The sequence below is a fragment of the Meleagris gallopavo genome, chromosome 11 (genome assembly GCF_905368555.1).
Source record: "Meleagris gallopavo chromosome 11, MGAL_WU_HG_1.1, whole genome shotgun sequence".
Classification (NCBI taxonomy): Eukaryota; Metazoa; Chordata; class Aves; order Galliformes; family Phasianidae; genus Meleagris; species Meleagris gallopavo.
Genome location: NC_139414.1, coordinates 4,978,301 through 5,003,075, shown reverse-complemented (window position 1 = coordinate 5,003,075; position 24,775 = coordinate 4,978,301). Strand labels below are relative to the sequence as shown.

Here is a 24,775-nt window from a genome sequence, read left to right as displayed (position 1 = left end):
ATGATGTATTTTCATATTAAATATTACTATACTTCCTCCAAGAAGTTTGTTTCCGTAGTGTTTCATACAGATAGCTTTAGAGAAAATTCAAAATGAATTTCAGACTTTGTTTTAGCTAGCTTCTGATTAGTCATTTTTAATATATTTTTAAAATTAAGTCGTAATGATGTAAACACTGCATTAGTGTTTTTCCAGGCAAGTGCTCTTCCTATACTAAATGGAATTGATGAGTAGGACTACGTATATGTGTTTGCAGTAATGGCGTTTGAAACCCTGGACTTGGGAGCTGAACTGCACAAGCAGACTTTACAAAAGCTTCAAAATGTGTGTCTAATTATAGAAGGTTAAGTATACTGAATTTAATTTTTTTTTTTCCCTAAGGCCATGTGGTTATGATATTGTTGAGATTCCATAATGCCTCCTGCCGTGACAGACAGCCTTGACATCTGGGCAGTGGATTCACAGATTGGTGCTGATGGCTCAATATCCGTGGACTTTCTATTGCCCACTGGAATCTACATCAACTTGGATGTCCCTCGAGATGCCACTATATCTCATATTAAACAGGTAATACCAAGTGGTCAATTAACTTATATTTGAAATGAGTTCTGGTTCTGATTTTCATGTGCCTTCTGGCAAACCAAGCAGTGAATCTGGGTAAGCATAAAAAAATTAATTAGAGGTGCATTCATAGCATAGTGACTGGTAGAGATGTATGTGTCTGGGGGTTTTGAATGTTTTTGAGCAGACGTTAAGTTATGGAGAAATAATTTCCCACTGATGGTTACACTTCAGCAGAGATTAACATGATTGCTCTGTGTTAATACTGAGTTGTTGTATCTAAACCTTTTGTTAATGTGTTATTCCTACACTGTGCATTTATTTAAAATTTTTCTGATTAGTATGGAAACAGGAGATGCTGTGTCTGATTTGATTGTTAACATGGAAGTCATGTATTCTGTTCCTGCTCCTTTTGTTTGACACCAATTGACACCTTATAAGCCACTGCTTAAGTTAGTGGAGAAGTGCCTTGTTGGGACTTAAAAGAGTGAAACCTGTGATTGATTTGCTGTGTGAGGGGTCTTTTTGAAAAATGGGTGTGAAAAATCCTTGTCTGTTTGTTCAGAAGAAACAATTTTCTTTACCAAAGAAGGGCTGTGACCCTTTTGTTTTGTTTCAAACGTTTTTAATTCTTTTGGGATGTGATACTGTGGATTTTATATTTTGAAAGACAGTGTTACAAACAGTTCATCCAGGGAATATCTTGTGTAATTCTAAAGGCATGGAATTAATAAAATCTGGTTTCTAAAATTCCAAGATTTTTTAAATTTAAATTTGAGCGGTGGATTCAACCTGTTCTTGTTTATGGAATGTTTCAAATACTTGTCAGGAGGTAATACTCATTAACAATAAAATCTTTTACGTTCTCTAAGCTTGTGCTCATAATACTGATGACTATTGTACTTCCCTGCTGGTCTGCATGTGATATAACATAGATCTGAAGCTACATAAATTCTGTGAGTTGGCTGTGCTGTTTTGACTGTGAAAATGTTTGAAATAAAATAGATAAACAAGGAGCTTATAAAACTTACTGTCAAGACTGAGGGAAAAATGTACTTGCATTCTTATCTGAGCATGTCACAGCAGAGGGACGTAGGCTGCGTTAGTGCTTTATGACCTTTTTCCATTGACCCCTTATTTTATTTGAAGAAAGACTTTCCCTGTTTTATCACAGTTACATTTTATAGAATTATTCACCTCTGTAGTTAAAAAAAAATGTGGTAACAGAATGTCTAAGCGAGGTATATCCCTGAGTAACAAAGAGAATAAATGGCAGTGCTGGACACGGAGATGGATCTTTGGAGGTCTGGTGTGGTGCCTTTAGCCCATCTTCTGGGCAGGGTGAAGGACAGAATTTGGGTAGTAAAATTATTTGGAAGGGTAAAGGAAAGACTTCCAACCTAACCCTTAAAGAGTGTGTGTAGCTGTGGCTTTTTAGATCCAGAAGTCATTGCTGTGAAGTAATTTCTCATAGGTCTGAAATACTCTTTTCCAGGCAAATGTTGACAGTATGGAGCTGGTGTTAAAACAGTTCATCTGTCTTTGGCTGGTTAGATGGCTTAACCATGTTTTGCTTTTTCACTCTGATTCCATTTAACTTTCTTTTGACAGAAAATTCATGACCTCGTGTTTGCATTCGTCTTTCTTTCTTTGAAATGTATTGTTCATGGAAAAATGATTTATTATTGTTTTTTAAAGTAAAACTGAATTGCAAGTTGTTTGCTCTTCTTTTCCTCTCACATTTAATGTAGGCACATCATTTGTAGCCATTCTTTCTTTGGTACAGATTTCGGTTGTAGGATTTTAAGCCTGTTTTGCTCCATGGCATGCACGGATCTTTGCAGATAGGAAGTTCAATTTAATTCCTTAATTAATTACAGAATCACAGAATCACTTAATCATTAATTAATTCCTTAATAGGGCTTTTACCCAACCAGGCCAATTAGACTGGGGCACGTTTATTGGAAGGCAGCCTTGGTTGTACAAATCTCAGAAACATATGCAGGTGTTTTCAGTCTGGCTATAGTAGTTCAGTTCAACTTCTTATTTTTGGAAAGTGTGTTTTTCATGCAAGATTTTTGACACTGCATTATTGATCCCACAGTTCCTCTTTCAAATGAAGTTTAAGAAACAAGTCCATAAAATGTAAACTTTTAAAATTTAGACGAAGTTATTCTCACCTTTACATATCTATTTATATAAAGACAGTTCTTTTTGCCTACAATTTTGATTTCTACTAAGAATGTGAGATGGCTTACGTTGGTGTTAGGTGAGGTATAATCTGCTATGTAAACATTCAGTACACTGAAGCTTTGTTGAGTGCTGCACGAGTGACTTGCACATTTTGGTGGCCTTAAATAACTTACAAATAAGTTTACCTGGAGCTTGTACAGACAGCAGGGAATTTGACATGATTTGTGTTACTGTGTGTTTTTAACCTCTGGGATGTTTGTGCACGTTAGTTGCTGATTAGAAACAACCACAAGGCAGATACTAAAACCAAATCACTCTTCTTACTACTGTTTTTTTTCTAGCTGTTATGGAAGCAGGCACACACCTACCCACTCTTCCATCTCCTCATGGAGATTGACTCTTACATGTTCTCATGTGTGAATCAGACGGCTGTACATGAAGAATTAGAAGATGAAACACGGAGACTTTGTGATGTCAGACCCTTTCTTCCTGTCCTTAAACTAGTGACAAGGAATTGTGATCCAGGAGAAAAGTTGGACTCCAAAATAGGTGTCCTTATAGGCAAAGGTAATTTACATTTACTTTTCTCTGTTTTTTTTTTTTTTTTTAAACTTTGTTTTATAGAAGCAGGTCGTATTTGGGCAGGTAATGGGAAAAACTTACAATATTTTTCTTCTCCTTTTGTCTCCAACAATTCTCAGACTAATACTGATGAAATTTAAAACAATTTTAAATACTAAAGATGAAACATTTGTAAGTTGATAGATGCTACTCTCTGTGTTGTAGTTCAACATATAATTACTGTGTTGTATAACTACATCAGTCAAGAGAAAAAGTCTTATCTCATTAGATAAGGGGATTAGATTGGGAAAATAAATCTATAATATTATTGCTAAGTGATGGAACACTTAATCCCTGAAAGTGTTACCACAAGTAGCCTAATAACAAATTGCATAGGCAAAGGGAACTAGAAATCGTTATGAGTTTGGTATACATGATTTCTGAGTTGGTTAGCAGCATGATTCTTGGCTTTACTCTCCACTGTGACACTGATTTTCAGCAAACAATGGGAAGCTATTTTTAAGGCTTTCACAGTAACTTGCTCTTGATGTTATTTCAGAATTTTCATCTTTTAAATCTACTGTGGTTATACAAAAAAGATTGACAGGGTCACGTGAGGTCATACCTCTTGTTTTAAAACAATGAACCATTGTTAGCTCTTTTATAGAGACTGCAGGTTTTGTTTAGATTTCAGCAGTGTGCTGTCTGCCCATTTGTTAAAGCCAACAATGGAAGCAGCCAGCTCAACTGCTCAGACATACTCTGACAGGTTCTGAGAGATTCGCATTCTTTGACTAATATTTCTCTTTCTGTGCTTACAAATGTAGTGTTTTGTTCTCAAATGGTATCTGGTGCTTTGTGTAATTTGGACAATGTCCATCAGTTCGGGAGAAATGAAAAAACATGCCCACTTGCAGATTCTGTGCTTCCTGAACTTCCTTGCGGACTGAAGAATCCACATCCTTTGGGGACTCTCTCTATGTATTCTTTCTATATATGTTTTGGAAAAGGAGTTTTATTGGACGTGGATTGGTTGAACTTTCAGTCCTATCAGTTTTATTTGAGTGGAAGGTTTATTATATTCACAAGAATATGTCAAGAACAAATGTATCTATTTGCAGATCAACTATCCTTTTTTGCCTTGTAAACAAAATCAAAAAGATGTCATCTTTAAGGGGGCAGAGTAGGGGAGGTGAACACTCTAATGTATGGTTTTTATGGTGCACTTATGGTGCTGTGTTTGCATTTGCTGTTGTGAGGGGAGACTTAAAACTTCCCAATCTACTTTGAAAGCAGAGTGAGGTTGGATTTTGCATTTAATGTTAAGCAAGGAATTGTTTCTTACTGTTCAAACACTTAAGGCAGGTTGCAAGGGAATTGTGTAAATAACTTTGAAAGTCCACTGATGTACAGGGGGATGTAGAACTCAACTCACTTTTGAGCAGTCATTTTGGCTGGAAGATCTGAAGAAAATCACTTATACAACCTTACCTTAAAGATATATAGGTGAGGTATTCTTTTGCTTGATTGAACTCTTCTAGGTCTCCATGAGTTTGATGCCTTACAAGATCCTGAAGTGAACGACTTTCGAGCTAAAATGCGGAGAATCAGTGAGGAGAAGATTCAGTCCCTCGTGGGTCTTTCCTGGATGGACTGGTTAAAGCACACTTACCCACCAGAACAGGAACCCGTTGTCCCAGAGAACTTCCAAGATAAGCTTTATAGTGGAAATCTTGTAGTGGCTGTTCATTTTGATAACTGCCAGGTAGGAATGGATGTTCATCATATTTAATGTACTGTTCTTGATTCTGATCTGAGTTAGAATGAGGTCGATCAAACATGTAAGTGAAATAGAGTAATGTTACCAGGGACCTTGACTTTTGAGAGACAGTGTGGAAGCCAATGGATGGTTGTGAACTCAAATTACAGTTGTACTCTTTTCTGCTTTTAAAATTGAAATGTACAGCTCTTATGTTTTGTATTATTTTATGTTCATTTAAACCTAAAATGCACTTCAGAATTCTCAAGGCCCTTTTGGTCAACTACTATTTGTGTGACTTCACTAGGATTTGATTTTAGGCCTGAGAGGTGCTGAATGGGGAAGAACCAAATTCAACAGGTTTTTTTCTGTTTGTAGTTCATTTTTGAATATCTTTAGGGTGAGCTGCTAATTAGGCTGATAAATAAGTATAAAAAATAAGTTAGCTTTCCCTCAACTACACATGCATAGAGACAAATTTAACACTAGCTGAGATTTAAAATTACCTTCTTGTTTCTGGTAGCCAAGCCAACAACCCCCATAGCTTATTTTTAAAAAAGATATATATATTTTTTAATGGTAAAGTTGCTATATTTCTACTTCATTCCTCATTTTTACACTGTGTACTTCTTAATGGTGAGGTGTCAGTGTGGGAAGCCTTAGTATCTCAGAAGAATGTAATAATAGACTGTATTTGCTGTCCACTTTGACCTCATTGTTAGATAATGATCAAGCTAATTTTACTTGCAAAGCTGTATTGTTTCTATACCATCTTTATTAACACTAAGAAAAAATAATAATATTGTAAAAATCTTGTTGTAAAATTATATCTGGCTCTGGAAACACAAACTGCAGAGATGAATGTTGCATTTGGTAACCAGTACCACTGTCTGATGTGGGATACGTAGGAGTTTTTACAAAAAGAAACCTCACAACTTTTCCAGTTGTTTACAGCATAGCAGAGGACTTGTAGTTTTTCAGGAGCAATGAGAATATCTGTTTTAGTCAGCTTTTGAGGAAGGCATTGTGTATAAGTACGTATTTGATATAAAAGGAATGAAGAAGTTGCTGTTGGTTCAAAATGCATTTGCCTGCCTCTGTAATAGTTCGGGCTCCCAACATTCCAAATATTTCAGATCTTCTGCTACCAGATCTGACCTTCAAAGCAGTTAAGAGTTCAGATTGGAGCCGTTTTTTAGAGCACTAAACTCTGTTCTGGACTACTTGCTTTGAGTACTGTAAGACAGCTCGGAATTGAGTAGGAAATTATGGAGACTGTTGCTGTTGCATCCTCCCAGTAGAACACTGCAAGAGTGAGAGGAAGAAATACTAAAGTATTTGTTGTTAAGGATACAGGAAGGATCTGTAAAACCTACCTAAATTGGGTTTGGAGCAAGAGAAAGAAACTAATCACCGTTGCTGTGATGTGCACACATGTAAAAATACTATTTTGAATTAAATCAGCCATTGTAGGACACCAGGTTCCTGGGAAGCAAAGGGTTCATTCCTGTTTGCCCACTGTCAGTTATGGTAGGAGAAGCAAGCCTTTGCTGCTCGGCAGCGTTCTGAGCAGGGGAAGCTAGAAATACAAAACTCTTTTTGCCTGACTTTGCACAGTTAGATTTTCTTGCTTAGCTTCTTACTTATAAACTTCAACACAAGTTAAAGGAATGCAAGTCAGACAAACCTTGGTTTGTAAATAGCTACTCTTAGTGTGCTTATGTGTTTGTGAGTGTGTGTGTGTATATGTGTGTGTGTGTGTTTGTGTGTGTGTGTGTGTGTGCGCAAAAAAAAAAAAAAAACCCGCCCAAAAATCCACAAAACAAACAAAAGAACAAACAGAACTCGCTGGATCAGCTTTTCCAGATCAACATGGTAGATGCAGGGAGAAGAAAGACCTCACAAAAGATCTTCTGTTACATTAGGAATGATGACATTCAGTGCATTTAAATCTTTTTTCCTGCTAATTAAAAAAAACCATTAACTTCTTGAACTTTTTAAGGCAGAAATAAAAATGATAGATACTATGAAAAGATTTGATTAAAATTTTTCTTTGGAAATGGAGTCTTTCCACATTGTATGCTATGGGTATTGCCTGCTATCCCTCTTTTCTTCACTCCCCTCACATCCCCTCAGTCACAGTCTGACTATGAAAAGTGATATTTGATATTCTTGTTTGTGTTTTGTTAGGATGTATTTAGTTTTCAAGTGTCTCCTAACATGAATCCCATCAAGTTGAATGAACTGGCAATCCGAAAACGTTTGACTATCCATGGAAAAGAAGATGAGGAAATTGATCCTGCTGACTATGTGCTCCAAGTTAGTGGGAGGCTAGAATATGTTTTTGGTGATCATCCGTTAATTCAGTTTCAGGTATGTAAAACGCTTTGGAAGTCATTGTAATCATTCCTCTCTGGAGCTTTGGTCAGATTTCACTTCGTATCATGTGCCATTGCATAGTGAACAAAGCTGAACAATAATGTGCTTCGTCCTCATGCCTGCTCTGCTCTCCTGTTGTAAAATAAATGTCATTTCCTTTGTAGCTTTGCAATAATTCTAATTGCTTTGATTTGAAAGTTTTTGCAGAAATATTCTGTTAGTTCCTAATTCTTTTCCATGGGCTTTCAGTATATACACAACTGCGTGATGAACAGGACTCTTCCTCAGCTGACTCTAGTTGAGTGTTGCACCATAAAGAAAATGTGTGAGCAGGAAATGATTGCCATAGAAGTTGCCATAAACCGAAAATCATCCAACCTTCCTCTTCCTCTGCCACCAAAAAAAACAAGAGCAACGACTGTAAGTTAGTGTGAAGAATATCTGATATCTAAAAGTAAGAGTGAATTGTGCAATGAAAATCATAATGTCTGGGATTTCTGCTGTCACTTCTGTTTTCCAGAATAGGTCTCCTGGGTCTTCCCAGAACCTTCTGTTGCATGCTAGTTTTACATCAGGAATAGCAGGCCTTACAGCTTTTTAGATGCTTTCCTGTCCTCACCTCCCTCTTGCTCTCTTTCCCCTAATGCCCCAGAAAGATCCACTGTCACACTGTCATTGCTGTTGATTTTGCTTCCAACCACAAGCCAGAAGAGTGGATAATAATCTGTTACCAGCCACTGGAGAAATTACTGCGCAGAGCTGTATTCTCCAGCTTCAGCATATGTAGTCTCCACTGGCTTGGACAGTAATGGTCTGTGGTCTCTTGTTTTAGCCCCCTCATATCTTGCATGATGTTTTCACTTCAACAATGGCAACTTTCGCTATCAGATAAGTCTAACTTTTAATGTAGTGCTTCCTTCATTGTTAAATTTAGCATGGCCATATAACACAGCTGTAATTTGTGTATTGTTATTCTAAGGAATGGGGACAGGCTTTGTTCTTTTAATCTGTAGCTGTATATTCAGAGCATCTAATACATTTGAAGAGTTGTTATTAATTGTCAGCAAGTTGTATGCAATGTATTTTCTTCTCGCCCTCTCTCCTCACAGTCTTCAACTTGGTGTTTTTTCTGTCCTTTCCTTTTGGAGCCTCCGAGATGCTCTTGTAGTTATGAGAACCAGTTTGTTTTTTAATATTTCAAATTCATATTTTTAAAAACGTCCCTTTTAGTTTGTATTTATGGCTTCTGCTGAACATGTTTAGCTTATAAAGTAGTTATGCTGATTAAGAGAAAACTTATATTTTTATTTCCCTTCTCAGAGTGTATGGGACGTTTGCAGCCCTTTCAAGATTATTCTATTAAAGGGTAATAAGCTAAATACAGAAGAAAATGCCAAAGTAAGTAATTTTGCATAGTTTCAGAAGATACTCTGATAATAATTTTAATGCTTTTCTACATTTAGTGAACTCAGAATTGAACAGGTTTCAGGTGAGCAAAAGTGTATGCATTATTGCTTAATTGTATCGTTAGTATTGCTTAAGATCTTAATTCATTGCTAAAATTGTTGCTTTATTGTCTGAAGTTGGATACGTGCATTACAGCATGCCATGTATGTTGGCATGCTGTGATGGTCTTTTTTTCAAGTATCTGTAAGTACTGATACAAAATAACCTTATTCAGACCAAACTTCCCTAACCATCTGGCAAGCAAAAGTAGATTAAATATTATACGTTTTTAATTGGAACTGAAGATATTTTTGTAATCCAGAATAAACACTGTGTGTTTCTAAGCATGGATTGTGTGCTTCTATACAATCTCTCTTTTATTTTCTAAACATGCTGCACACACAAAAGAAGCTGTAGTATCACTTCTTGTAAAATGCACGAGTGGGCTACTGCCTGTGTTACAGACCACAAGCTGTTAACACAGACCACAAGCTGTTAACACGTGGGGAGTTTAGCTCAGTTACTTTAAGACCTTACAAGACTTGTGAAGACTTCTTGTTGTGAACAGCATTGATTTCCTTTATTTTATTTGACCAGCAATTAATTAGGTCAGAGAGAAATTCAGTTAGCCATTGAAGCTGGCTGTTCTGATGCTTTATTCATGATACACATTGCATTTTTTTCTTCAAAACTACTGTCATGATGTCCATGTGCACTCAGAATATGTTGCTGTACTTCATTGCTAAATGGGCCATGGCTACAGATTTGACATATAAGCAGTGTGGCTTTAGAAATGGATGTCTGCAAAACCAGGCATTCTTCTTTTCTTGATCTGAACTGTTATTTAGCTAGTTGTATTGTCTTCTCAGTTCTATAGTCTGTGGACTCTTACAGTTTTAAAATGGAAGTGGGAAAAGAAGATGCATTCCAGAAGCAACAGAGCTACTAGATATTTTTTAAGTACATATGAAAAATAAACTTTTATCAATTTCAATGTGACTCTCCAGAAAAAATAAAATATGTTGATCAGAAGCTTGAGAAACAACAAAAAATGATAATCCTTCAGAATTGGTGTCTGTGGAAACGATCTAAGGGGTTTTTAGTATTCTGAATGCATTTTCAGTCTTGAACACTTAAATTTGCCTTAGTTATTCATTGTCATGCATTAACCTTGCACAGTTGTGCATCTTTGACTGCATTGTTTGTCTGTGCTGTTATGGAATTGTGTCATGTTTAATTGGCTGCTGTTGTGCAAGTCAGTACTCAGAATACCAAACCAGTACTCAGTTTTGCTGAGAGCATCAACAAAATTCCTATGTGCAGTGTTTGTAGGTGGAAACAAAACGTCTGTCAGATGTGAGCTGCATTTGAGTATTTTCACTTAGAGCACCATTGGCTTTGTTCAGTTGCTTAACACCCAGTTTTCCAAACACGTGACATTTGAAATAGCATTTTGTCTTGTTATTTGGCTACTGGCTATTGGTTACTTGACATACAATTTCAGTAGTAAAAAGGAAACATCAAAACAAAAGGAACAAACTTTAGAATCCAATCCCTTATTTTTAACAGGAATGGAAATCATAGAATTAGGAGTGGTCAAAGGCAAGCAGTTAGCAGTGCATTCCAGTTATATCCAAGCTGCTTTGTTACTATCACTTTTTACTTGATCACTTGTTTTGTTTCACTACACTTATTTTCTTCCACCAGTTTTTTATTATATTATAAAGTGAAAGAAAAGTCAGGGAAAACTGGGGCCATACAGAGCTTATCATATCAGATGCCAAGATGTCAATAATATTGAAAGCTATGCAAATGTGAATTTATAAACCTGGTTTTAAATGATTCAGACAGACATTAGAACATTTACAATAGATGACAATCTACAATAGATTACAATCTATAAGATAGCTCTAAATCAGCAAAGGAATTTGGTGTAAATTCAATTGAAAGTGCAGTAAATCTCCAAATGGATTAACAAGGACCATCTGATGACTTGTTTCAAATCAGCTGTGAACCAGTTTTAACCACTTCTCTGGTATCAGACCCAATATTTCCTTTTGGACGAATATAATGCTGCAATCTCTAATTACAGAAACATTTTTAAAAAGCCCTGTAAATGAAAACAGGAATTTTGACTGTGTATGTGAACGTATACATAAATTATTACATGTATGTATATACATGCACATGCATAATGTGTTTACATCTTAGATTTCCTGAAGTAAGCTTTCTTTCCAGCGTGCTCCGTCTTTCATTGATGTTCATGTAGCTGTTCTTACCTCATGTGGGCTCATAGTGGTGAAATGTGACAAAAATAGGTGAAAGTGAAATTTATGACTATCACTGGGACTCAAGTAAATGTCTTTAAATTGACTATTTCCTTTCAGTGATCAATTGGGGAAAAAAAAAAAAATTGTTATTATGTAGGTATGCAAGTTACCTGAGTCAGTTTAACAATGGGTTCCTGTGGCACTTGTATCAAGGAGTGTAACTCACCACAGGGCATTCTCCAGGACCTGATACTTGTGTTATGCGTGCAGCCTCTTCATCTGTGGCAGGAGGTTTTTGCACAGAATGATCAGATGTGGCATTGTTTGGACATTGTCTGTTGGTGCTACTGAATCTTTGTCTGATTTTTCTGGGCTGATGACAGATTTTCTTTAGCGTGGCTTCATTTAACCTGTAGTAAAACATCAACATTGTTTGTTATCACGTTAGAAATATTGACTCAACATGTGTATGTTCTGGGTTATATTCTGTGCAGAACTCTGTAGGTTCCGTGGCACATCTTAATATTTCTTCTCTAATTCCCTTAATGCAGGTTCATGTTAGGGCTGGTATTTTCCACGGTACGGAGCTCCTTTGTAAAACCATTGTAAGCACAGAAATATCTGGGAGAAGTGACCATGCCTGGAATGAAGTACTGGAGTTTGAAATAAATGTCTGTGATCTACCAAGAATGGCAAGACTCTGCTTTGCAGTTTATGCTGTGATGGATAAGATGAAAACTAAAAAGTCAACTAAGTCAATGAATCCCTCCAAATACCAAACCATTAGGAAAGCAGGAAAAGTGGTAATCATAATTATTTCTTTTTTTTTTTTTTTTTTTTTTTTTTTTTTCCCCTTTTGTACCTCTGAACTATATATAACATGTTTGGTATTCAGAAATCTTTCATTGTCCTCACTTCAGTTTTCAATAGTACAAAATGAAAAATAAAGGTACTGAAAAAGTATATTTGTGAAGAATTACACGTCCTGGTACAAAAAACCCTTTTCCTGCTTCTCAGATACTGAAAAGACATGAACGTTTTGATTTTAAGCAGTTGGCAAATGACTACTTAACAAATTGTATTTTAAGATGTTAGTTTTGTTCTCATCTCTAGAACTCGAGATGAATTCTGATGGGGAAAAAATATGAGCATCTGGGCTGATGTTCAGAGAAATGGCTGCTGTTAGACTGCAGTGGCTCCTTAGAATTAAGTCCTATTGTCTCAAAGGACCCAGAACACGGATGAAAACTATGCTCGTGTTTAATTGCTTTTCTGAAAGAGAGCGACACTAAGATGAAGAAAAACAAACCCCACACTGAAACCCCTACCATCTTAGTTTCTACATAGAAATTCTTTCTGTTAACAGCACTACCCTGTAGCCTGGGTAAATACCATGGTATTTGATTACAAAGGACAGCTGAAGAACGGAGAATTCGTACTGCACAGCTGGTCATCATTTCCAGGTAAAGTTTAACTTTCTACACTTCTATTTGAAATATTTGACATTGAAGAGCAGTATCAAATAGAATATTGGCTACATGCATGTGCAATTTTCTTGTCATAATTTCTTTGCTACATGTACTTTTTTATGTGGAAAAATACATGAGGTCTTAATGTCTTTCATGAAAAGTACTGTTTATCTGACAGGAGGACAAATGAGAGCTTGCTTGAAAACAGTATTCTGAAAGTGTTTCGTTACAGAAAGAAGATCACTTGAAACTAGAGATGCATACTTAAATCTAGTGTTATCTGGTTGGGTTTTTTTAATGCATTTTAGGTTTCATTTGGTTACTTGTGCTATGTTTTAAACTCAGCAGGTGAGCTATACTGTATGTGACAGTGTTGGAGTCTGCAAAACATGTGAGTTAGAATTTTGTTTTTGAGAATTCCTTCTCTGGAATTCAGATTGATTAGTAAAACAGTCTGAAACCTACATGTCACTCTTCAGTTTTATTGAAGAGTGAGAATTGCAGTATTAATCTCACTTTAGTGTTGAAGGGGAAAAAAAAAGGCCTAACACTTTTGACTCTTTTTCATGCTGTTTGATATGGAGGCAGTGTATGTGTGGGTTTACAGGCACTGGTGTTACTGGGACTGAAGCTACATTTAGGGATTTGGCTCAGGGTAGCAGTATCCAGGGTTCCTTTGATGTTACATTTCTTCTGGAAGGAGAAAATCTTTTCTTTTTCCTTTTGTGATAATCCACCATCTGTGAATATAGAATGTATGAAATGTTTATGCCAGAGAAGCATGCACTGGAGAGGTGGTGTGCAGACCACTGTCAGTTATTTGGACTGAAAGGCATTCACACAATAAGATTATTATTATCTTTTTTAATTTAATGTTAATTGTTCTTGCTAACATTTTAGATGAGCTTGAAGAAATGTTAAATCCAATGGGAACTGTCCAGACTAACCCTTACACTGAAAATGCAACAGCTTTGCACATTAGATTTCAAGAATATTCAAAACAGCCTATTAATTACCCTCCCTTTGATAAGGTAAGATGTGATAGAGTGGTCAAGAATGCTTAGATGCAAATAGTTTTTTCTTTGCTTTCTGCTGCTTTTGTCACTGAATTCCCTACTTTCTGGAGTTGTTTGAAGTTGCAGTACATAATAATGTCAGTGCTCTGCCTTCGGAGTCTTCAGATAATCTTTGAAGACATATGCATTTTAAAATACTCTGTGCATGGTCTCTTGAGGATCAGCAGCACAATCACATTCCAATACCAATGATCTTTTAAAAAGCTAAACTTCTGCACAGCACTGGAAACTTCACATTTTGCCTGCCTGTGACTACAAAGATCTATTACTAGTTTGTACAAACGTGTTAAATGTTTTTTGGAACGCTCATCTCCTCTATGAGTTAAATTTTTTTTTTTTCAAGACTCTGTACTGTATAAAAATGGACTGGGAAAGTCAGTGCAGTAAACTCTGGTTGTTTGTTCTATAGAAGTGCACGTGATTCCTCGTACATACAATATGATGGTGTTGGTATTATTTAAAGACGGTAAAATTTACTCATCTATGATTATTTCAATGTCAGATTTGTATTTAAATCTGATCTATTTTAAAATGTCTTTTTGCAGATACTTGAAAAGGCAGCAGAGATTGCAAGAAGCAGTGACAATGCTGCAATGGCGGTAAGCGTCTGCTCAAGGCAGCACTTGAACATTGCTTTTGGGGGGTATTTTCTTTTAATCTTCTGCATCAGTCCAACAGAAAATAATTCAACTATTTGAATAACTATAATTCTATGGGCTTTATTTTCTTACGTAATCCACTTTGTTGAACTGCATTAAACACACTCTCGTTCATTCTTTTTCAATATATTTTGGACTTCTGAAAGAACACCTTGGTTATTTTTTATCAAATAACTCAACTGCTATGCAAACTCTTTATGGATTTGGAACATAGTAAAGGTTTCCATTAGAGCTGGAAAGAATTCCTAGGGTGCATAAAATGTTGGGAAACTGCTCAGTTGGATTAAGTATGACAATTTGCTTGATGGTCAGAGGCTTCCAAATAAGTGCTCTGATAAATGATCTTTAGTCCATTAAAAATGTTGCTTAAGTATGGGTATTACTTGCTCTTCTTCAGAATTCCCATAGTTCTAACTTGACAAACTTCAAAACAATCACCAAAATCTGAAGGTGTTTTCTTTGTATCATTTTTTTACTTTTGGGGAAAATGTCATTGTAAGCATGCAGAAGATTCTAATTTAAGAAGGTGAATGCACTGGGACTTAGCAGCAGTAAGAACTGCATTGTGTGTAAGAATACAGCAGTTAGTTGAAAAAATGTCGGTGAATGCATAACGTGATTGGGAAAAGTGAAAGCTCACTGCTGCTGTTGGTATGAACTACCTGGTGTATGAATAATTGGAAATCTCAAGTAATAATGCCAATCGATAGCATTGTGGTTTGATTTGAAAGATAAACATTTTCAGATACAAGGACCTCTTTATTGTGAAGAGTGGTTTTTTTTTGTTCATTTTGATACAGAAACATAATGTTTACATAGTTTTACTATTAAGCCTTTCAGTTCAACTAATTATTTTAAATCTATTCACATGCAAGGAATTTCTACTTGCAACAAAACACTTTAAACGCTTCAGCACCAAATTGACACTCATCCTTTCCAGGAGGAGCTGAACAAATTGTATGTATATCAGGTGTAGTTTTTGTTAGCTGGAAATCCTTTGCAGAATGATACTTTCATGGTAATGGTTTGTTTCTGTTATCAGTCCTAGTTGACTTTTACTACAATTTCTTCTCAGCTTTACTTTGATTTTTTTCATTTTTCATTGATGTAAAGACCATTTGGCCAACCTCTTAAAATTGTCCTGAAACTTCCATTGGCTTTTCTGGTAAAGATGGCTTTAGTATTAGAAAACTGAGATATTGCTTATCTAAATATTGTATTGGAACTAGTTTATTCCCATCAACTACTGCATCCTTACCCAGATGCATCAGTTACTCATCTCCCATTAATTTATGGAATTCTGTTGTTGCTGATATCATTGCTTTAGTTTCTGCCCTTTCAGTCTCAAGTATTGCTCAGGAAAGGAAGAGTTGACTTGCAGAGATGCTTTAATATGCAAACTGATGTACGGAATCAGTACTTACATCAGTGTTTCAGAGAGACAGAACAGCACATTCTCTGGAAGAAACAGGTCTGGAAGAGAAGACAAAAGTGTTTCTTTGCACACTTAGCTGATATAGTTACCTTTGGTTATTGTTGGAAAAGTGATTTTGGGCTTTTAATTAATATATATATATTTAGATACAGGTGTTATAGATATATAAAATTTACTCATTTGAAAAACAAAAAGAAAAATATCTGCATCCTAGCAAGTGTTTTCCATGCTGGAGTTGGAATACAGAAATATTGCCACCTAGCGTCCTTAATTCTGAAGTTATTTTTCAGGAACTTGTGTACACTGAATTTTGAATGACTGTACTGGGTGCAGTTCTTAGAATGAGTTTGACAATCTGAAGGAAAGGCTTGGTTGTCATTCCCTTCTATCTCATGTTCTCCTTGGTATAGCATTTCCAGTACTTGAGGTAAAATCCTACTGAATATATCAAAATGTACTTCTCTCATTTTCTAGGGTCGAGGTGGTAAAAAATTTTATGTTGTGCTAAAAGAAATAATGGAAAGAGATCCTTTATCTCAGCTCTGTGAAAATGAAATGGATCTCATCTGGACTTTGCGATACGACTGCCGTGAAAATTTTCCACAATCGTTGCCAAAGCTGCTGCTCTCCTTAAAATGGAACAAACTTGAAGATGTTGCTCAGGTAAGACAGAAGGCAGAGTTGGTGTGGAAAATGTCCGTGTCCCAGGGTAGGTAATTAAATCTCACTGAAGCAGACATTCTTTGTTTATCTTTTTAAGAGAGCGACAACACTCGCTCATGGTAGAAAATACCTCTTCTCATCATCTTGAGTTTGATCAAATAGCATATTTGTAGTGATAGCATGCCTGCTTCACAGGATGGCTTAATAGTAACATAACATGTCACTGTATATGTATGGGAAGCTTTTTGTCTGATGGTGTACACAGCAGGTTGGGAGAAACAAGAAAAATTTCATCTGGTGTGAACACTGACAGTACTCTAATGCAGAAAGCAGGGTGTTGTACAGTTAGATGTGTATGTCCTGCATAGTTTTTGTCAGGGAGGAATGCAAATTTATTTTGTCCGTGCCATGAACACTGCACTAACAAAGTACAGCACCCAGACAGTCATCACTCCCTTGTTCTTTTTCACATCCAGTCTCTTTCTTGTTCTTTATTAATTCCATTATGGTTTCTGGATTAATTGTTCACTTTTAAAAGTTGTCTGGAAATATGAGTTGTAGAAATGGAAGCATATAAATGCTTAGTTTAATGTTAATATTTAGTCATTAAAATATGTAAAAAAAAATGACATTCTGATCACATGCAGAGGGCTTTAGAATACAGCCTAAATATTGAAAAAGTTGTATGGATATTTTTGACAGCTCAAAAAATCCCTGAAATTTAAGTATATAAAAAAGAATGTATAAGGCATTTTATTTAAGCTCGTGGTTGAAAATACATAATAATCCTGGTTATTATTGTGTTATTTTGGAAAAGGAATGCAGTGTTTGTTTGCTTATGCATAGACGGTATTGTGGTTTATATTTGAAAGCTGTTGTTGGCAGCAAGAACGGTCTATCTGTAAAGTGAGATGTTATCCCTAAGCATGCTAAACGTTTCTGTAGTACTTAGACGTGTAAGTATTCCAACTGGCTTCACCTTAGCTGAGGTGCAGCAATCTCATGGAAATGTAAGAATTCCAAAACTAACAGGACTCATACTTGGCCTCTTATTGAAATCATACAGTACTGGCTGTGTGTTCCAGTTATGTTCTACTACAACAGAATGTGTGTCTTAGTAGCAGCAGTGCTTTGCAGTGAGAGTCCGACAGCCAGAGCAAAAAGTAACAGTTAAAAAAAAAAAAAAAAAAAGCAAAAAATAGCTGTTGACAAGAAAAATGAACTGAATAGCTATGCTCTGATTTATTGTGGCTCAAATACAGTAAAATTGCTTAGTAATGGAATATTATATTTGATTTTAAACCATCTTTATTAATTCATGATGTTATGTGCAGTGGATGAAAGCAACTTTCTTGTATTATTTACCACATAGATTTCATCCAAACTGTCATTGTGTTGTAGCATTTTAGTAGAGGAGTTGCAGTGAACGAATTCCAAATGTGTTTATCCTTAATGTCACCAGGACCTCCTCACCCTGCAGTGCAGTGTGGTGGCAGAACTTGTTGGTAGGATTCACAGGCAGTATTTATTCTCAGAATAGAAATCAGTCATTGTTAAAAAATAAAATAATATCCAACCACTGTCACTCAAGTGGCACAATTTTAAGTGAGAGCAACCTCTCTGTTGTCTCACCCTGAGAGCATTTCATGCTGCAGGTTCCTTCTGTCCAAATGCAACAAGCATTTCTGATATCCTTTGAGCTGCCCTTCTGTGGCATTTATTTGCAGTGCCTTGGATGTGGAGCTAGATGGGCTGCACTTCTTTTAATAAAAGTTCCAAGGAAGAATGTAGACAGAGAAGTATGTCAAACGGGGAATTTTCTAGGCTGTTTCATAGGTCAGTTAGATCTTGCTTCCTCTAGGTCATAATCAGTTAAAATTTTGTCAAATGATTTCAGCAATGAGTACTGCTGGCAGTCAAAATGAGGAGATCTGTATCTTCAATAAAATTCACAGCGAATGTACACATTGTAGATGACGAATTTCAAAATTCATTCCCGGATATGAAGCATGTAATGCCACTTTGACTTGCCTTTCCAACTTGTAACTCAGATTCTCCATTAATTTTGAACATTCATTATTAACAAAACGTTTATGTATTTGTGTTGTTTCTGCACTGATTTAAAGTAGGTTGTCTAAAAATTCTGAAACATTTGTTTTGAAATTTCTTTTGTGTCGGGCAGGCGTAACTGCTGTTTGCATTTTCAACATCTGTTTTATGGTATTAAGTATCTGCTCAGTGTTAGTATTTAGTTTAGAAACTCAGTACAAGTGTTCATGGTAAATAAGTGTTGATGGTTGCAGTGTTTCTTGATGTAAAGACTTGTGGTGCTGACCCTTCTGAGCTAAGGACTGAACAGATTTGGAGCGTATGTTTTTGTGGAAAGATAATGTTTATATTTAAAAACATCTTTATTTTTAATACATATGCTTGATACTGCATTTACACGTCTAAGCCTGTTTAGTTTATTCAGTAGTGTACTGCTTCAGTCATATTTCTATGTACACATTATTAAAAACATATCCTTCATGGATATCTTCATGGAAATGCAATAAAAATGGTTCATTTCATGAGACCTTTAGATGCTTTAACAAATGCTTTAATGGACTGTTATATCAAATTGTTTTCTTAAATAATTTCTTTAACTGTAACCTCACAGTCTTCTTTTTAAAACAGCTTCAAGCTCTCCTTCAGATATGGCCCAAGCTACTGCCTAGAGAAGCTTTAGAATTGTTGGATTTCAATTACCCAGACCAGTATGTGAGAGAATATGCAGTGGGTTGTTTAAAGCAAATGAGGTGAGTTTGTAGTGTTATTTCTTCAGCATGCAAGAATTTCTCGAGATGTGTGCGCAGAGGAATACTGCATTTTGGTTGTCTCTAGGAAAAAAAGCTTCAAGAGGAAAGATTTAAGTGGACAGCCTGCTGTAAATAATGACCAAATAAAGCAATCTTTCTCGATAAGCAAATTGGCAGCCAAATGAAATCTCCTTATTCTGCTGTCTTGTATTCAAAGATCATTATTTTCCATGCTGCTAAAGAAAACTGGTGTACTTTTGTTCCAGAAAGTTGTGTGTTCATTCCTTTCTTGGACGAAGGGTGAACAAAGTATTGTGAGAACTTCTTAATGATGAAAAGATGAAGTATCACAGTAGTCAAATAATGCAAAAATGTCCATCATGCTACTTCATGCTTTTTTTCAAGTATTTGCTTTATCACTTAATGGAAATGTTTTACTTTATGTAATGGGCTACAAAAGAGAATTCCTGCTTTGATTGATTTTCCCAGTAGCCTCTGCTATCTAAGTTCTTCCCTTATCACATACATTTTACTCTTCAGTGTAACCTAGGGCAAGATTTATTTCACATTATCATTTGCAGGACTACTGTATTTCCTGTCCTTGAATTCTAATGTCTCTGTGGTGAATAGTTTAATGATTCATTTTTTAATGGTCAAGGCTATGTATTTGAAAAAAATATTTTGACTTCTTTCAAATGTAAACAAGCAGTTTAGCTGCTATCCAAATAATACTGAATTGTTACATCTGGAATTATTTCTAGAATTCTTAGTTCTGGCTCTGAAACAAAATTGTGTCCAGTTGGGTATCAATTTCCAACTTTAAAAAGCCTGCCGAAGACAGCTGGTAGAAGCTGTGAATCCTAATAGCTGAAATAAGAAAAGTAGGGAAAAATAAATATAACACAGCACGATTGAATGTTTTGACCAAGTTACTGAATGGGTCAGCACTGGGTACGATCTTGTTTAACATCATCAACTTGGATGGAAGGATTGAGTGCACCCTCAGCAAGTTTCCTGGTGATATGAAGCTGAAAGGAGTGGCTGACACAGAAGAAGGCAGTGGTGCCATTCAATGAGACTGTGACAGGCTGAAGAGTTGGGAGGAGGGGAACCTTATGAGAGTCAGCAACAAGAAAGCGCAAAGTCCTTCACCTGGGAAGGAATAACCACATACATCAGTACGGGTTAGGGGCTGACCTGCTGAAAAGGAGTTCTGCAGAGGAGGATCTGGGTGTCCTGGCGGACAGCAGGTTTGCCGTGAGCCAGCGGTGTGTCCTTGTGGCCAAGAAGGCCATTGGCAACCTGGGGTATATTACAGAGAGCGTGGCCAGCAGGGTGAGGGAGGTGATCTTCCCCCTGTACTCTGCCCTGGTGAGGCCACATCTGTAGCACTGTGTCCAGTTCTGGGCAATCTAGTTCAAGAAAGACAGAGACCTAGAGAATTCAGCAGAGGGCTGCACGGTTGTTTAGGACCTGGAGCATCTCCTGTATGAGGAAAGGCTGAGAAATTTTGAGCTGTTCTGGCTGGAGAAGACTGATGGGAATTTACAATGCTTGTAAATGGGCAGGAATCAAGTGGATGGGGCCACGCTCTTTTCATTGGTGCCCAATGGCAGGATGAGGGGCAGTGGGCTTGAGCTGGAGCACAGAAAAGTCCACCTGAACACAAGAAAGAGCTTTACTTTGAGGATGGCAGAACACTGAAATGGGCTCCACTGAGAGGTGAGTATCTCCAGAGAAGGAGACTCCAAACCCCAACTGGATGCTTTCCTGTGTAACTCAACCAAGGGAACCTGCTTTAGCAGGGAGTTGCACTGGGTGATCTGCAGAGGTCCTTCTGAGTCTGTGAAGGTTTTCAGACTAAGAGAACAGAAGAATATTTGCATTTCTGAAGTCCTCAGGTGATGCACAGAAGAATTACTGCTCTTTCCCTTTTGTCCTAGGCAGAGAATTCTACAGGCCATTTATAGGAAGAGGGAGGATATTTGAATATAAAAAGCCTGGGAAAGTTCAGGTTCTGTTCTGGATTAACATAACTGTCAAGTGTTTGAGGGTTTTTTTGTGATGGGAAGGATAGGTACAAGATTTTAAAGAAAATTATTGGAATTATTTTTATTATGTCACAATATTAAGTACTTAAAGTATTTAAAACTACTATATTAGTTAATTAACATACGGACTTTTAAAAGAAGTGTTTCTATGGACTATTGCTAAGTGCTTAAATTTGCCTTCCTGAAGTACTTTGGGCAAGATGATGTTTTTTTTTAATTTTCTTTTTCTTTTCTTTTCTTTTTTTTTAAGACAATGTGGAAAATCACATGTTGGTATAGTTTTTAAGAGCAAAATCAACAAAAATAAAAGCATTTTGGCTAAACTGATTGTTTTATAATACATATTTTAGTAAATCAGCACTTTCTAGCTTACAGGTAGAAACTTCTTAAGACAGGTTAGTTAAATTACATTCAGTGGAGTGAATATTGCTTTCCTTCTCTGTTTAAGCTGGGTAACTTTGAAACAGGTTTGCACATATTCTTAGGTATGCCTCAGGGGCCCTTTTTTCCCCATGCCTGTTGCAGGTAGATAACTGATAGGTTACAGTGCTTCCAAAGGTACAGTTTCTTAGTCAGAAGTTGAAGGTAAAGAAGAGTGAATGTTCAGTCTGAAAAACTTCTGAACCAATTAATCTCCTGGCTGGTTAACCTGGCACTCAGGCTGAGGTGTTGATCATGTAATGGATCATGATAAAATACCTGGTTTTACTTACAGGTTTGATAGCTTTAAGAATCTTTTAGAATCATAACATACTGATTAAGTGATCGAATCTGTCTGTTGCAGTAAGTTGTGTGTGTATTCATATTCTTCTCTAAATGATTGGGATGAACTCACTGAAACTATTGAAACTAAATCTGTCCTAATTGGGTTTATCACATGCATCTGAATTTCTGGAATGTCATTAATCTGGTTATTCTGTTATTAATTGGTTTTATGTACCTCATTCTAGTGATGAAGAGCTTTCTCAGTATCTTCTTCAACTTGTGCAAGTCCTGAAATACGAACCTTTTCTTGATTGTGCTCTCTCCAGATTTTTACTAGAGAGAGCACTTGCTAATAGAAGAATAGGACAGATGTTGTTCTGGCATCTAAGGTAGGAATGTTTCCCTTATGTTTTTCTGAAACTGTTGATCTAGATGAGACTTCTGGTATGTAGATCAAGATTTTATTATTTATTTATTTATTTTTGCACCCTTGCCGTTTATAGATCAAAGCCAGCCTATAATTAAAATTTTATTACTATGCTTTGTAATCTACTGTTTGAAGAAAATTCCTCTCTAGGTAACCGTTAAGTTAGGTTTGTGTATGATTTCAGTGCTTGTTTTGACTGTGCATGTAGTAAAACTACAATATTTATATCTCAACTGTGAGGAAAAAAAAATCAGAAAATAACAGAAGAGCAGTTCTGTGTGCTGTTGCTGTATGTGATGATCAGTTCCATGAGTTGCAGGTACCTTGCAGAATTGACTTACATGTTGATTCTGTTTTCAGAACCCAACTTATTATTCTCATATTTCTAAGTAAAAAGAGCTAGCTCTACTTGAAAATGTTTTGGAGGATAATTGGCACTGCAGTAAAGTTCAATGGTTTCTTTCAAAGTGTTTTTCCTCAGAGCAATTTGGTTTTTCCTTACGAGGATTTGAAAACACACACTTGAACATTAGCCCTAACTCTCAATATCATCTATTAGCACTGCTTTCTTTAATATAAGCAGATCCTGAAAACAAATATCCAATTGCTACCTCTTAACAGTTTTGCATCTACAACAGTCCAAGACCTAAAAACAAGTGATATGTTGAAACTGGCTATTCCTTATGAGTGTTCAGCATGTGTGTATCGTTTTTTCTTAGAAAATTTTTATCTAAATGACCATGAGTGTTTTGTTTTTATTCTTTTTCTCAGTTTCAACAGCTTTAAATGTTAATCTGTAAAATTGTGCGGTCTGTTTTGATAAATGAGAAGCCTTTCTGCTGTGATGTTCCCTTGTAGGTCAGAGGTTCACATACCTGCTGTTTCTGTACAGTTTGGTTTGATACTTGAAGCTTACTGCCGAGGAAGTGTTGCTCACATGAAAGTGCTTGCTAAACAGGTATACAGTCCCCTTCTCCTTTAAACTTGACATGCTAGCTTGTAACTCAAATTCTTTTCCATTTTCCTCTGCGGCACGTAGGTTACCTTGACAAATCCATCTGTTTAGGAAGGAGGAAGGGAAGATGAAGAGAAAAAAGCATGAGTGAGAGAGAGAAATGCATTTGGATGGGTGTAATGAAGGAGCTGCTCTCCCTGGTACAGAAAGCAGCTAGTGTCTGTACCAGTGCTTTAGATCTTCAGGCTACTTTGTAGTGTTCTGAGAAGTGCAAGATAGTTTCAGCAGTGTGCATGTGTTCTAGATTGAGCAGTAGGCTGCCTAGATTATTAGCAGAAGAGTTTATGTACACTTAAAACTTGTGACATTTTTTTCTCCATGTCAGAGCAGCTTGCCCAGTAGAAACTATTATGTTTCTATCTAAACTTTATATAGATGAGTCCAGGACAACCTCCTACAGCTTTTGCTTTTGTTAAAAAGCGATGCAAAAAACACTGAAGTTGTAAAATATAAATTGTAGTTCTCCCTGGAAAGAAAGATGTTGAAACGAGCTAAATCATTTAGTGTTAATATGGATTTGTTATGTTTTTTCTTTAATGACGACAACAGCAAAAAGATATTTGCTTTTAAATACACTCGGTAAGTATATTGGCAGGCTATTAAGGAGACTCACACATCGTGATATGAAGGCTCTAATGCAGTTTTAGCAAGTAAATTTGGATTGTTTCTGTGAGATCTCTGAAAATTATGGCTCTCCTGGAATTATTCTGTTTGCTGTATCGGGGAAAATAAGGACAGAAAAAGCAACTCAATAAATGTTTGGTGATTGTTTTGATATTGCCAATATTGAAAACGTACTGAAAGTGACAAACCAAACAGGAATGCACTGTTGTGCACTTTATTACTGGCATTCACAGAACACAGAGAAGACTCATGTCTTACATGAGTGCTTGTTAGTATTGTCAAAATCATAAAAAGGTTAGGTGATGAAATGCTTGCAGCAATAGACCCAAGGTCAGTAGAGTTTTTGTGCATTTCACAGGAAACAAATGTCAGTACAATCAAAGAAGGGGCAAAAAAATTCCCAACTGTGCAAACACGGAAGAAATTCAAAGTAGAAATACTTCAAAAAGTTCCTGTTTGTACAGCACAGGTTCCATTTTGTTCCCTTGTCACTGATGTTTGTACAGCTCCAAGAATAGTGGAAAGGCAGAGTGCTTTTGGTTTTGACAGATGGCTGACCTGGCAGGTCTCCATTGCCTCAGTTTTATAATCAAACTGCATGCAATTTCCACAGCATCCTGCCTGACAGGGTTCAGTCTGTCTGTAAAAGTGCTAAGTCTTGACTCAGCACCTTATGAATTGAAC

General features: G+C 36.4%; 1 protein-coding gene across 9 annotated transcripts in view; it reads left to right on the top strand.

Moving 5' to 3' along the window:
* Nucleotides 1-24,775, top strand: part of PIK3CB (phosphatidylinositol-4,5-bisphosphate 3-kinase catalytic subunit beta) — a 114,068-nt gene that overhangs the window by 76,516 nt on the left and 12,777 nt on the right. For all 9 annotated transcript variants that reach the window (XM_085232457.1, XM_085232456.1, XM_085232460.1 and 6 more), the window contains 14 exons: nt 382-567; nt 3,096-3,321; nt 4,857-5,080; nt 7,265-7,447; nt 7,703-7,873; nt 8,774-8,851; nt 11,721-11,972; nt 12,536-12,632; nt 13,539-13,669; nt 14,260-14,313; nt 16,283-16,471; nt 19,148-19,269; nt 22,271-22,414; nt 23,311-23,410. In XM_085232457.1, the coding sequence (XP_085088583.1) occupies nt 415-567; nt 3,096-3,321; nt 4,857-5,080; nt 7,265-7,447; nt 7,703-7,873; nt 8,774-8,851; nt 11,721-11,972; nt 12,536-12,632; nt 13,539-13,669; nt 14,260-14,313; nt 16,283-16,471; nt 19,148-19,269; nt 22,271-22,414; nt 23,311-23,410 (2,124 nt within the window). In that variant the 5' untranslated portion in view covers nt 382-414. The remainder of the gene's footprint in view (nt 1-381; nt 568-3,095; nt 3,322-4,856; nt 5,081-7,264; nt 7,448-7,702; nt 7,874-8,773; nt 8,852-11,720; nt 11,973-12,535; nt 12,633-13,538; nt 13,670-14,259; nt 14,314-16,282; nt 16,472-19,147; nt 19,270-22,270; nt 22,415-23,310; nt 23,411-24,775) is intronic.